General features: G+C 41.7%; 1 protein-coding gene across 3 annotated transcripts in view; it reads left to right on the top strand.

The window, feature by feature from the left end:
* The first annotated feature begins 385 nt into the window (after positions 1 to 385).
* SLCO1C1 (solute carrier organic anion transporter family member 1C1) overlaps positions 386 to 13494 on the top strand; it is a 55452-nt gene continuing 42343 nt past the window's right edge. Inside the window, exons 1-9 of one of the 3 annotated variants that reach the window (XM_054824784.1) lie at positions 386 to 529; positions 3852 to 3993; positions 4812 to 4944; positions 5566 to 5687; positions 6407 to 6553; positions 7664 to 7762; positions 8540 to 8785; positions 9652 to 9816; positions 13180 to 13375. In XM_054824784.1, the coding sequence (XP_054680759.1) occupies positions 401 to 529; positions 3852 to 3993; positions 4812 to 4944; positions 5566 to 5687; positions 6407 to 6553; positions 7664 to 7762; positions 8540 to 8785; positions 9652 to 9816; positions 13180 to 13375 (1379 nt within the window). In that variant the 5' untranslated portion in view covers positions 386 to 400. The remainder of the gene's footprint in view (positions 530 to 3851; positions 3994 to 4811; positions 4945 to 5565; positions 5688 to 6406; positions 6554 to 7663; positions 7763 to 8539; positions 8786 to 9651; positions 9817 to 13179; positions 13376 to 13494) is intronic. The other 2 variants (XM_054824774.1, XM_054824766.1) reach the window with 2 other exon arrangements.

The raw sequence follows: 13494 nt of genomic DNA on the forward strand, positions 1-13494 counted from the left end.
TGAGAAATCTCTGCAGACATGGTCACATCTAGAAATGAGAATTTACATATAGGCTTCAGAACTGTTGTTTAAATTGTTAACAAGCCTCATTTAGTCTCTCGGTTATGCTTGGTCAAATGTTCAATGAAATCACATTGATGTTAGCTAGAGAATGAAGCTGATGACTGTTTGCTGAGTATGGTTTCATCTTCATTATGATGGGCAAGTGGATTGCAAATTTCCATAATTAAACATCCAGTGCACTGGTCAGATTCTGTTGTAAAGTTTGATAATTGCTGTTGTAGGGAAAACAGTACAGCGGGGTGTTGCGGTCACATGACGAGCTTTTGAGGCTGAGCTAATAGGATGCCTTTTTAAAACGTTCTCCATCTTTTCTGGTTTAGAGGCAGGGGATATCATCATGGAGATTTCATCAAAAGAAAATACTCAGTTTTTCTCAAACAATACAATCCTGCCTGTTGATCGATCTTCATTCAAATCTGAATCTTCTGCATCCAAGGGAAAACAGTCGTGTTGTGGAGGTATAAAGGTAGAGTAAGAGTTTTTGAATATTCCAGTAGGGACTTAGAAAACCTCTTTTTTCTTTTTTGGTGAACTATCCCTTTTCAGCTCTGATTATGTCTTGTTGAGTCAGTATGAAATTATTCAAGATATTTCTACATGACAAAAAAGGTCTGTTTCACATCTGTATTTGCCTAACGTTTGGCAATGTTCAAAGATAACATGTTGGTAGAGGCTTGCATGTTACGAGATCTTCAATGGTCATCCTGAAAGGTCACTATATCCTCCTTATTGCACCACCTTATTTTCCTGAAGTCAAGAACAGAGTATCGGCAGACAGGTACCACAGGCAGCTGTTAGTACAGATTGCTTTTTTAAGATCGTAGCCATGGTAGTCTTCTGGGCTCTGAAAAATAATATTTGTATTACAGTCCACGTGTCTGGAGGGCTATATAATTAAAGTGTTGTTGTAATATTCCTGATTTGAGAGAACTCTGCATGAGATGGCTTTGAAACAGAACTGCAGAAGTATCGCCGCTGTATCTGCATTCATCCCACCCGTGAGGGGTACTTTCTCGAGGCAATGGAAGCTGCCTCCTTTAAGCCTCGTAATGTAGCTGTACCTGACGGTAGGACCACTACACCTTGGAGGAGCGTTCCTCCCCGTATGGGACACCAGGGTACAGGAGGCTGCATGATGCTTTGTCTGCTGTCTCTACCTGCTTTCCAAAGCCAGGCTGTAAAATGCTGACACTCTCAATAAATCACCATAAAACAAACGGTGAGATGAGATGATTTGAGTTATATGGAAAATGAGTCTTTGGCCTTGCCCAGTTCTTTTCATCTTGCACAGTCTTTATTTCTGTTGGTTTTTTCACTCACACACACGTGCATCTACTTTCAGATATTAATCCATCTCCCAATACAGTCAATGACTTCAGCAATAGCTGACCTGAAGTCTATAAATTATGCAAACCAGTTAAGATATTGTGGGATCAATTATCTGATGACTACTATAAAAATATTTTGATTCCTGAATATTCTCCTCGATTTTGTCTCATCCGGTAAAGGCCCATAAATGGGGTCCTGTTTTGAAATAGAAGATGAGTTGTATTAATTAAATTTGTAGCATAATAGTAAATCTATCATTGTTCCTCCATTTGCTGCAACAATAATCCGATTCCCTTCAGTCACAGATTAGTCAGTCAGGAATCAGCTTATTAGCTCCAAAAATAGAAAAGCAATAATATTTCAGCTCAGTTTCTTTCTGTTAAAAATTTTTTGTCTTCTGGAAACCCAAACAAATATGATTAACTTATTCCAGCAGGGACTTAGAAAAAACCTCCTTTTTTTGGTGAACTAACCCTTTTTCAGCTCTGATTATGTCTTGCTGAGTCAGTATGAAATTATTAAAGATATTTCTAAGTCACCAAAAAGTCTGCTTCAGATCTGTATTTGCCTAACATGTTACCAAAACAATGCACAGATTCAGCAAGTTGTTTTTACCAATTATCAGCCTTCCCACGTGTTAAAAATGCCTTTATTAACCGGAAGGATGTGGTGAAATATTTACTTACTGTCATTGACAAACCAGAGAAGAATGTGAAATCATGTGCACCTTTCTGTCCCAGCTCTGAGTGGGGAGCGGTTTCCCACCGCTGCACGCAGTCTCCGTCTTCCTCCCGGGACAGCTGCAAACCCAGCAGAAAGATTTGTGCCAAAGAGAGACAGAGATGTTTGAAGTCCTAGTTTGACCTATACTATTTCTCTGTGAAAAAAACTATTCGCTTTCACATTGCTATTTAAAACCCAAGGGGATAAACACACAGAAAAAGTAAAATATTATGGCAATATTTTTACTAGAGAGCTCTTTGAGAGCCCTCACTGTGGGAAATAAGAACCAGACACTGTTTATTTACCCACAAGTGTTTCTGAAGGAGGAATAACCAGCACTGCATCAAGTAGTATGTTGAATGTGACAGAGATATATTTGAACCTTAACGTAAGAATTTGCATTCAGCAGTGATGCCAGTGTTATTACCAACGTGCCTTGTCAAATGAGATGTTGTAAGGAGTATTGCGCTGGAGGTGAGTACATCGCTTCAGAGCACCCGCTTTCTGGAAGCATGATTGCTCAGAGAGCAAGCCTGAGGAGCAGTAGGACAAGCGTCTAGACCTCTCTTTACATGCAACTTCACTGTGTCTTTTACTTTCTGGTTTAGGGTTCAGGTTTTGGGGGTTTTTTTAAGACCTTTTACAAAGAGCATCTCTATATATTCAGTCAGCACAACCTGTATCTGAAGGTAAAAAGCAACGTTATGGTTTCCATGACCGATTGCGCAGTGTATGAGTATCCCTGGAGCTGGTAAACTCGGTAAGGCTGGGTTCAGAGAAGGCAAATTTAGGCAATAGCTCTGCAGGAGTGAAACAGTTGGTGCTAAGGACTCTGCGCTGCCACTGTACGCATTTCAGTGTGTGGGGGGGTTACTTCAGACGAGCTCTAGCCTTCTCCCAGAGGCTGAAGAGCCATGAGCTGTTGAAGTGAATGTAGTGTCCTTCTGGAGCACATCTTCCAGTTTAATTTTGTGTAAAAGGGATTCAGTCTGCACGTTTGCAGAATGTACCAAAGCGCAGTGAAGAGGGTGGGAGTCTCATTCCCAAAGCCCACTCCTGATTCAGACTAACGCACTGAAACAGATGCAGTGATAACTAAGAGAAAATAACTGCCTCTGCAAAACAAAAGGTTGTCCCCCAGCAAAATGCAGTGTGCACTCAAAAGAAAATGTGTATATGAGAGCTTGCAAGAGATCTGGTGCGGAAAGGACAAGCCTAGAGGAGGCTTGCCTGCAGGTCACTGTTCGACTCATGGAGCCACGTAGCAGGAGGTAGAGACTTCTCCCTCCTGGCCGCCCGCGGCTTCAGTGGGAACAGCTTACCAGAACCGGACTCTCAAATCCAGCCGACTGCAAAAACCTATATTAGAAAATTCACAAACAATAACTCACTTCCCCACCAATCCACACTTAATGTTTACCCTCATTGTTATTGTGTAAGATAGCCCCTCCTCAGAGAGATCAGGAGGGTGATATATGTCTCCATCTTTCAAACCATCAGTAGCTTTGGCATCTACCTGAAACCAGCAGTGGCTGGTAGCAAGTTCTGTTTATATCATTATTGCTCATAAGAAATGGACAAATTGGCAATCTAGCATTTCATGAAAAGAAGGAGAAATATTGATGTGGTTATTTGGGAAGAGAAGAGGTGGGAACATAAGAATTGTTAAAAAAAAATTTCATAAAGCCAAGCGTTCTGTACTGCCTGATTTTAATCACTGTCAATTTCTTTCACAGATATTTCTTGGTGCATTGTCTTTTGTTTATTTTGCTAAAGCACTATCAGGAAGTTATCTAAAAAGTACTATCACACAAATAGAAAGAAGATTTGATATCCCTTCCTCTTTGGTTGGCGTTATTGATGGCAGTTTTGAAATTGGTATGTACGGTAGAAATTCATTTTTGTTTTCAGAAAAAAACAAGGATTCAATTAGTTGTGAAAAATGATTGTTTGAATCTTCTTGAATCATTAAAACTGAGCAAAATTCACCTAGTAAAAATCAGCATGACTGTCTGTATGATTATATTGGATAGGATAGGGTTGTTAATACAAGCAATTCAACATAATCCTAAATATTTTGTAATTCGATAAGCATAGTGTCTGGCTAATTAATACTAATAGAAATTTTGACTGTTGAATGAGAATTTACCTGCACAGATTTCTACTTTCTCTCTCTTTTTCTCAGTAATCCACCTTCCCCACAAGCATTTGCCCTTCGTGATTTATTAAGCAGCAAGAGTACAAACCTCTAACTGTAATCTACATTCATTGTCCAGTCCATCCCCTTCCCTCTTGCACTAAGGTTTCCAGCGTGACGTTGTCTCGTACAATTTCAGATCACTCAATTTATCTCACGGGTGTTCAGTGGACTATGATAGTCACATTCAATGAAATCTTAGCCTAAGTATATAAAGCTCCGGTTCATTCCCTCTTTTCCTGCTTTCCCGGTTATTTGTTCTCTTCAGCTGGCACAGTCCTCCTCTTTTACAGCTACTAATCCAAAAGTTTATGGTTTTCTTATGACGGAAGGCATTGGGCTCCTGTAAGAATGCTTGGAAAGAGGGAGAAACACCAACCCCTCACGCTCAGCCCCCTCCCCCGAAATCGCTGCCTATACCACACACTAGGAATCGTTATTTCAGGGGATCTCTTATCAACAAGCCATAAAACTCAGTTTTCCTTTTGTACTCTCAAAGGGAACCTCCTAGTCATAATTCTTGTAAGCTACTTTGGAGCGAAGCTTCACAGGCCAAGAATAATCGGAGCAGGCTGCTTAATTATGTCAGCTGGAACATTCCTAATTGCGATGCCCCAGTTCTTCATGGGACGGTAAGTGCAAAGAGATCAGTATTTTCCAACTGAAAACTGAATGTTAGCTCACTAAAACATTTAGGCATTGATTGTGAAGAGACCCATAGAAATAGACATATGTGGATGTGGTTACTCAATTTAATATTTGTTACGAAAAGACTTATTACAACGGAGCAAATAATTTAACACATATGCTATTTTCAGTTGTAATCGACTTATCATTTTATTAGTCTGTGGTCTTGATTGGCCACGTTTTGATACGGTTTAAGAATTGTTGAAGCTTCAGTGATGAAGCAATGACTGAACTCAAGAAGACTATCTGAGTATCAAACAAAAGCCAGAGGATACACTGACTGTCTGATAATCTCTTAGTAGAGGTTCATGTCTCATAGCAGAGCGAAGCGCCTGTTAAACCGAAATGCATCACTGTGACACAGAGAGAACCGAAGGGACAATTTTCATGTACTACCACTGTATAAACCAAGTTCCGTCTATCGCCTATAAGCCATCACTGGCAACACTAGATGCAGATGAACTTTGCATTTAAGTGTTATGGACCTATCTTCCATGGTAGTAACAGATCTGCTTGCTTTTTCTTGTAAGTTGGGACAGTAAAAAGCAACTTTGATTTACAAACAGGTATCGGTATGAAAGATTCCCTTCCACCATCAATTCAACTGTTAGCATCTCTCCATGTCTGCAGGATAAAAGCCAAACTCCACTCTCAGCCTTGGAAAAATCTCAAGCAAAAATAAATGCAGGTGAGAACAATGTCTGTTAAATGTTGTGATAAGCACACTAAAATGCATCAAAAGACTCCCAAGCTTTGTGGCTTGCAGAAACACCAGACAATATCCCATGGGAACCATGGAAAGTCATGGTCCTCTCTCTACCAGGAAATGTTCTTTAGACCCTTGCCCCACTGGAAATAGCTGCTTGGGTCTCCCAGCCTACAGACCCCTCTTCTTGTTTCTCACTGTTTTGCACATCACAAAGCTGTCTCCCCTCTGGGTGCACTGAGGTCCTTGTGGGCAAGGAGGCTTCCTCCCTGATGCCTGGCCATGAAGCTGCGGATGAGCAAATCAAACCCCATCTGTCACAAAATACGTGTGTGTTTGCATCCTCATGCCTGTGGATTAGATGTGGCTGGTAGTGCTCACTATCATCAGTGTTTCCTAAATCCTTCCATTAGGAGATCCCAGTTTTGGTTAGAAGCAAGTGAAAAAGTTTTCTGGAATGGGAAGTGGCAACAAATTTATAAAACTGGCCAACTTCTAATATCTTTGGCTGAAGCAGTTCATGCTAAATGTGTGTCTGCCTCAAGCTGATTGGGTTAAAATTGCCATCCCCACACCCCACAAAACATTATTCACAGTTTTCACACTGGTTTTCCCACATTAGAAGTATTTTAGAAGTCCTGTGCATTCAGTGGCAAAATGTTGTGAAAAACACATCATTGTCTCTCTTGTGATGTACCCAGGATGTGAAAAAGAAGCAGGCTCTTCCATGTGGATCTACGTTTTGCTGGGGAATCTTTTGCGTGGAATAGGTGAAACTCCTATCCAGCCTCTGGGAATTACATACATTGATGATTATGCCATTGAAGAGAATGCTGCCTTATACATTGGTAAAATAAATAATTTTTTTTTATTCTAATAGATTTTTCCCCAGAGGAAACTGAGTCATTCTAAGTAATGGAATGAGTATTATTGACTTAACTTGCCCTGATTGTTTTGTTTGCATCATTTCCAATATTAAAGTTTATTTAACAGTCATGTACACTCAAAGGACCGAGTTCCCCTTTAATTATACCAGCACAGTTCCATTATCTTAATTTGAGGAAAGAATTTGACCTTAGGTTCCTGCTGTTACCCTAATCTTCCTAATTCTTCTGGATGTGGACTGCTGAGCCTCTGTGCACATTCAGTTCTCTGGAAAGTGATAAAAAACATGTACTCTTTTAAGCACTTAAAATAGAATTTCAGCAGGCACTCAAAACATTCCCTCTAGACTCAGGTAGAATTATAAACAATAGTGCTGAGGCTCTAAAAAGCTGGTATTACTGTTTTCTTGTTGTGTTCATTGTGTGAAGTCCTATTCACCAGAGATATTACCAAAAAATCTTTCCCCATCAGCATCTCATCTTGACAAATTTCCAGCCTGGCAAAAGGCAAAAATTCAGATTCTCTCTGTAAAAGATTCAGTCTTCCCAGATTTCCAGATCAATTTTGAAAATTAAAAATATGCAGAAAGTTTGACTGAGGGTTTATTGATACATGTTAATATTGGGTACCAAACCAAAGTGATCTTTCAGCCCATTCAGGGCCCACCCCAATTCAAAGTGATCCGTTAACTTAAATAATTGACATTTACTTTCCCGTTACTTTAAGCTAGTCAGCTAAAGAGTTTCTAGCAATTATAGATTGGTGCTACTATTGAGTATGGGCCATTAAGTTCCCTGACTTTTTCCTTTGGCCTGAATTCAATTCTTTAATTGGATCATAACAAAAAGAAGTTGAAGTGTCAATCTAGTAGGGGAAATTTTATTGTTGGGTTTTTTTCTTCTTGAAAACATTCTAACTTGTGTCACTGATGTGCCAGAGACCAATGGTTGGCTCCGTATTTTAAGTCTGTATCACTTGTTACCCATCACATGTCCTACTTTGTTCTTAGGTGCGGCAAGAACCAATGCTCTTTTTAACTCAGAAGCGTAACAATCCCATGTTTTCTATTGCAGGCTGCGTACAGACGGTTGCAATTATAGGGCCAATATTTGGCTTTCTTCTAGGATCCCTGTGTGCCAAACTTTATGTTGACATTGGCTTTGTAGATCTGGGTAAGTCAGAAAACTCAGGGTTTAAAAATTCAGTCAGGCTCCAATATACCTCTTTTAGGCCAAGAACTATGTGGTTAACTTCTAGGCATGAGGGGCTAGCAGGGTAGAGCAGGCACTTTATGAAATGCAAAGGGTGACAGCAATGCAGTGCCCCGTGCAGAAAAGGCTAGCAAGAAGGATGGGTATGGAGGAAGCAGGAGGCCTGACTCTTCCTCAGCCCCAGCAGATCGACGGCTGGTGCGCCCCAGGAGATGCCCTGGTGAGGAGGAGCTGGAGGGACAGCAGGCACCAGGAGGAGGCAGGGCTGAGGCTCAGGATGAGCTGTCTGCATGCATTTTGTAGTACAGTGCCATTGCCTAGAAAAGCCATCTTCCAACGGGTACCGGGGCTCCTGACCACCTTCCTCCTGAGAAAACACCTTCCACCACGTTCTTCCCTGGCACTTTTTGTGCAGAACCGCCTGGCTCGAGCAAGTGCGTGGCTGCCTGGACTACCCCATGTGCTGGGCCCTGCAGCTTCTCTGGGGACCCGCAAGCGGCACGGCTGGGGACCCCATGGCGTCAGGGGAAGGCCGCTGCTATGTCACGGGAGTCAGCAAGTCCTTGTCACTGCCCCACAATTGCTCCTGTAACACTGGGAGAGACACATGGCACAGCTGAACCTGGCGGGGGGGGAGCGTGGACACCTTTGGAGAAAGTTCCTGCAAATTTATTTTCATTTATTTGTTTTTTTGTGTGTTTTTGTTTGTTTGTTTGTTTGTTTGTTTACTTCCTCTAGATAGCATAACGATAACTCACAAGGACGTGCAGTGGGTGGGAGCCTGGTGGCTGGGTTACTTAATAGCGGGTGTGATTAGCGTTCTGGCCGGCATCCCCTTCTGGTTCCTGCCAAAGCACCTGCCAAAACCAGAGAGCAGAAAGGACTCCAGTACCTCTTCTGAGCAGTCAAAGTTCATCACTGAGGATAACAAGGAGCAACACAAATCTTATCAACAGCAAGTGAAGATTGCTGAGATGGCAAAAGGCAAGTCACTAGAGTTATTTTCCTGACTGTTGAGTCTCTCTCTTAATAGCTTTTATACTTTATACCTTCTTTATATCATCTTTTAATGGCCTCAGAATTACTTTTTTCCCTCAGGTGTCACTCTCCACCTAACTAGTAAGCACAAAAAGGGTCTTGTCATTGTTCCCTGGACCTGCTCTCGCATGCAGAATTTTTCCAGCTGAGATTTGTACGTTTATGCTAATAGCCTAGCAAATATCATGAAACTCTGCAAAAATGTTTCATTCACAGATGTTGACTGTTGCAGAAGTGGGGATCAAAAATATGACAATCTCAGTTTCCGCTAAACCTTTTTCTTTAAGGTCATTCATTAGAAAAAAAAACATACAATATGTGATCAGAATAAGGATGGGCACAGACTCGATATAGTATTTTAGGGGCTATCTGGATTTAGACATGAGCTGTTTTGCATAATTACATTTTCTTCGCCCTACTTTGCCAAAAGCATTTTCCCTCAGTGCTTGAATCTGTAACTCACTATGTCTGTGCTTACTGTCAGCTGTGCTGAGCTCCCTCTGCCCCCAAATTAAACTAAAAGGTGCTGTGGCTGTTGAGGACACATAGAAATCAAATCAGTCCTGTTTTAGGATTGAAAGAAGATATCTAAAATAAGATGGTTCTTCTGGAATATCCATGCTTAGTATTTTGCTCTACTGTTCCTGCATCCAGAAATGAGGGAGCTCTTAGGATCATCATGGGACTTCATGGATTCCTTCTGAAATGTTCTGCAGTCCTTCTCTGGAAGATGCAAACGTGTTGCAAAGCATTATTCACAGCAGTTATTCTCTCTCCGGCCTGATTGTCATATCTGCCGTTTTGTCTTGCAGACTTCTTGCCATCACTGAAGAACCTCTTTGGGAATCCAGTTTACATTCTGTATTTGTGTGCAAGTATCATTCAGTTCAATTCTTTAATTGGCATGGTGACATATAAGCCAAAGTACATTGAACAACAGTACGGGCAAACATCTTCAAAAACTAATTTTGTTATAGGTAATGCTATACCTGCTTCTTGATATCTTAAAAATGGACATTTTAGGAATGGCATATACATACATATAGGGAAAAATGGATTTTTTTAGCATATGTTTGTTTCTTCTCCTTTCCTTTTCTGGCTTTAAGTAGCAGCTCATAGCAGGTAAGTTATTTCCTTTCTGCTTTAGCACGAGTTAGCTCTGAGTTTATCTATGCAAGAGTTACTGCAAAAGATTACATGCTTTGATACTTTATTTCCCATTTTACTGGAAATTTGAAAAATAATGTATGTGCAGCACAAGAGAATAATTGAAAAGAGAATTGATTTTAAAATACTTTACATAAATTTGTCATCAGACAGATCTGTTCCCTTGCTGGCTTCCCATTTATTTCAACGAAATGAAGATCAACTCAGTGAGTGCTAAAGAACTGACCATAAAGTAGCTGTGATATTGCCAGTGATTTCTTACTTTCTGAAGAGGTTGGTGTTAAATAAAAGGAAGTCAATGTCATAAGAGTGACCACACAACACATGCGTTAAAAACCTAATATTATCTCAGTGCAATGCTGGTGAAGGAAAAATAGGTATTTCTGTCCTAACTTTACCTAGGAGCCTTTCTCTGTTGTGATGTTAGTCTCCCAAGCCCTCCCGTCCAGCACTGCCTCTGCCTTTGGATACCGGGGTGGCCATTTTTGGAGATGACTTCAGGGTGGAGATTTCACTGCCCAGTTGCTGAGCCTGTACGCAGGCTTGGGTTCAGTTCCTCAGGTCCAGGGATTCAGTAGCATTAGACAGCAAAGAGGTTTACATCTATCCAATACAGAGGGAACTGCCTTGTTTCACAGCAGCATTAGTTGCACAGCAACGGAGGTATATATATGCAGAAAAGCTGTATTGATCCATTGTGCTATGTTAATTCCCTAAAGATAGAAGCTGGAATTTCCTGGCACGAAACCCCTCAAAGCAAGGAGAAATCTTCAAGCATAGTCAATAGCCAGTGAAAGTCCAGAAAACAATCCCTACATTCAGTACAGTACTCCTCATTGTATTTAAAGATTTTCTGGAGTTAAGCTTTCAGGTATGTGCAAACTGAGTGAGGATTAAGATCCATCTGATTTCACAAAGCATAGGGACTATATCCAACAGAGAATGTGCGATGGCTTGGCTGGGGAAGGATCCTGGCTGAGTGGCGTCCCTGCAATAAGGTGGTTTTCCTTCCTCCGTTTCCTTTCTCTCTCAATCCACCCTTGCTAAAAAAGCTGAGGGCTGACTAGAACTAACAGGGTCTATTTCCCTTTCCCTACCTCTTTTGCTATTTCTTCTTCTTTCTTTTTTTTTTTTTAAACAATTTGTATCACCATCTTTCTGAGGGATACCAGAATTGCCAGAGCAATTTGAAGCACTATTTTAAAAAAAAAAAAATCAGCTGGAGGTCATAAGAGGGTATTTCTCAGTAGTCACAACCCAAGGAATGTGCAAGAAAGTAAAATGACTCCTGTTGTGTTTGTATGATTTTCCTTAAATATACACACTTTGCTTCCCCGCCACTTCATTATGCCAGTGTCAAGCAATGAAGTTATCTGTAAGGCTACGAGACAAAGGCATGAACAAAAGGGGGCCGTAGGAACGGGCAGGCAGAGTGCAGGTGCATCACACAGCTCCCAGTCCCAATCCCAGTCCCCTTGTCCAAGCAAAAGAGACCAGGAAAACCTGTGATGTAGTGACTCTTCATGTGTGATATTTTGGATGCTGCTTCTAAATCCCCTGAAGTACAAATTTCGTGTATGTGCAGAGTGAAAAATGCGACCCCAGCGAAGCTTCCTGAACCTCGTCAGTAACTGACCTGGGCTCATGTACTCTGCCAAGATACTGACTCCTGAGTTTGCTAGATAGAATAAGGATCTTTCCCAACACCAAACGTACCTACTGGCATCTCTTCGGAGCACTGATTTTTTTCCATGTGTACAGGTGGATCAAACGCTGACTCGAGCCAGAAATTTAAAGGATCCCACTGCACATTCTAGCAGGCAGATTAGACTCTAACAATGTAAACTGCTGTTTTATACCAAATCATTTGAAATCATATTATAATACCCCCAGTCCCCTGAAAAAAATTCTGAAACTTTATCTGCTATATAAATGCATGTATGCTTTGGTACTTGCTTGTGTTTTGTAGGCTTGCTCAGCTCAGCACCGCTGGGTGTGTCAGCATGAAATAAAAGCTGCAAACCGCATGTGCAGCTCTGTGCGAGGGGGGAATTCAATGTGCTGCAACTGGCTGGTAAAGCTGGGAAAATGATTTTCAGTAACAATGAAATCCAGCAAAGGACACCCTGCTTGACTGTGTAGTATCATTTATGTCGGTCTCTATTTTCATCTTTTTTTGCATGTACTGATTGGAATGTTTTGGGGTCTTGTTGTCCATGTCTGTCAATATGGACACTGCTTTGAGCAAAGCTGTCCAGGTAAGGATTAATGGTCACCCAATGTTACATGTTTCCTTCAGTGCTCTTCCGCTTGATTGCCTGCAGCCTGATACAAGAGAGCCCGTGGGGTATCCCTGTGTTTCTGCTGTTCCAGCACTCAACTAAGGGAGCATTTCAATAACCAAAACCAGAGAAATTCCCCCACTTTCCCAGGCACATAGGCAATGACATACCACTGGCTTTCTCCCTCTCAGAGACTTCTCTGGGGCATTATCGCTTTCATGGCCGAATCAAAACAGAAAAAAGCAGGTCTTGCTCCGGATTTCGTAACACCATAGGCAAAACTGAACTTGCCCTCTAGGAACGAGCAGTTCAGGCTCCTCCTGTCAGTGGGAAAGGGAAGGACAGGAGCTGCCCTGGAAAGCCGGAGCAGGGCAGCTCCAGAGAGTGGCCCCTGTTGCTCCTACTGTTGCTATAAGGGTGAAGGACACAGGGAAGGTCTACAGCAAAGCCCCAAACTGTGCAGTGGGACGGTGGCTGTCTTGGCTGCCCTAAGCAGCATGATACCCCAAGCAACTTCTCTGTGCCCAGAGCAGCTCTGTTGAGAAACAGCACTAAAAGCATTTGAATTGACGCTACAATGATCCCTCCACTGACAAGCTAACAGTGGAGAAAACCACCTACCTTAAGAAACTGGAAGATCATTGTCTGAACCTTATGCATAATCTGTCTGTCAAAGAACTAGCAAAGAAACACTTCCCTGGGAGCAAGTTTTTTAAAGCAGTCCCAGCGACTTCATAGGAACAATCCAAGTCTGGACAAATAAAATGCCTCAACTGAAGATCTTTCATATTTTACTGCTTCATCTTATTGCTGCTGCTGTTTTTGTGGCTGAGGAGGATAGTCCATTGGGCTGGGGTTTTCATTAATACAGATTCTTCTGTTTGATTGCAGGTCTTATCAACATTCCTGCTGTGGCCTTTGGCATATTCTCTGGGGGACTGATCATGAAAAAATTCAGAATCAATGTTTTAGGGGCCGCAAAACTCTCCCTGGGATCATCTTTCTTTGGTTACCTTTTGCTCCTCTCATTATTTGCAATGGGCTGTGAGAACTCTGATGTGGCCGGACTGACCGTGTCGTACCATGGGTATGCTGGGAAGGGCACACTTCAGCATAAAATGCTATTGCAAACCGAAGTCCTTCCTCATTTTATTCCACAAAGTATATATTGTTGAAAAGAGAATGACTGACCTAAATATGCTTCCC

The sequence above is a fragment of the Grus americana genome, chromosome 1 (assembly GCF_028858705.1).
Source record: "Grus americana isolate bGruAme1 chromosome 1, bGruAme1.mat, whole genome shotgun sequence".
Taxonomy (NCBI): Eukaryota; Metazoa; Chordata; class Aves; order Gruiformes; family Gruidae; genus Grus; species Grus americana.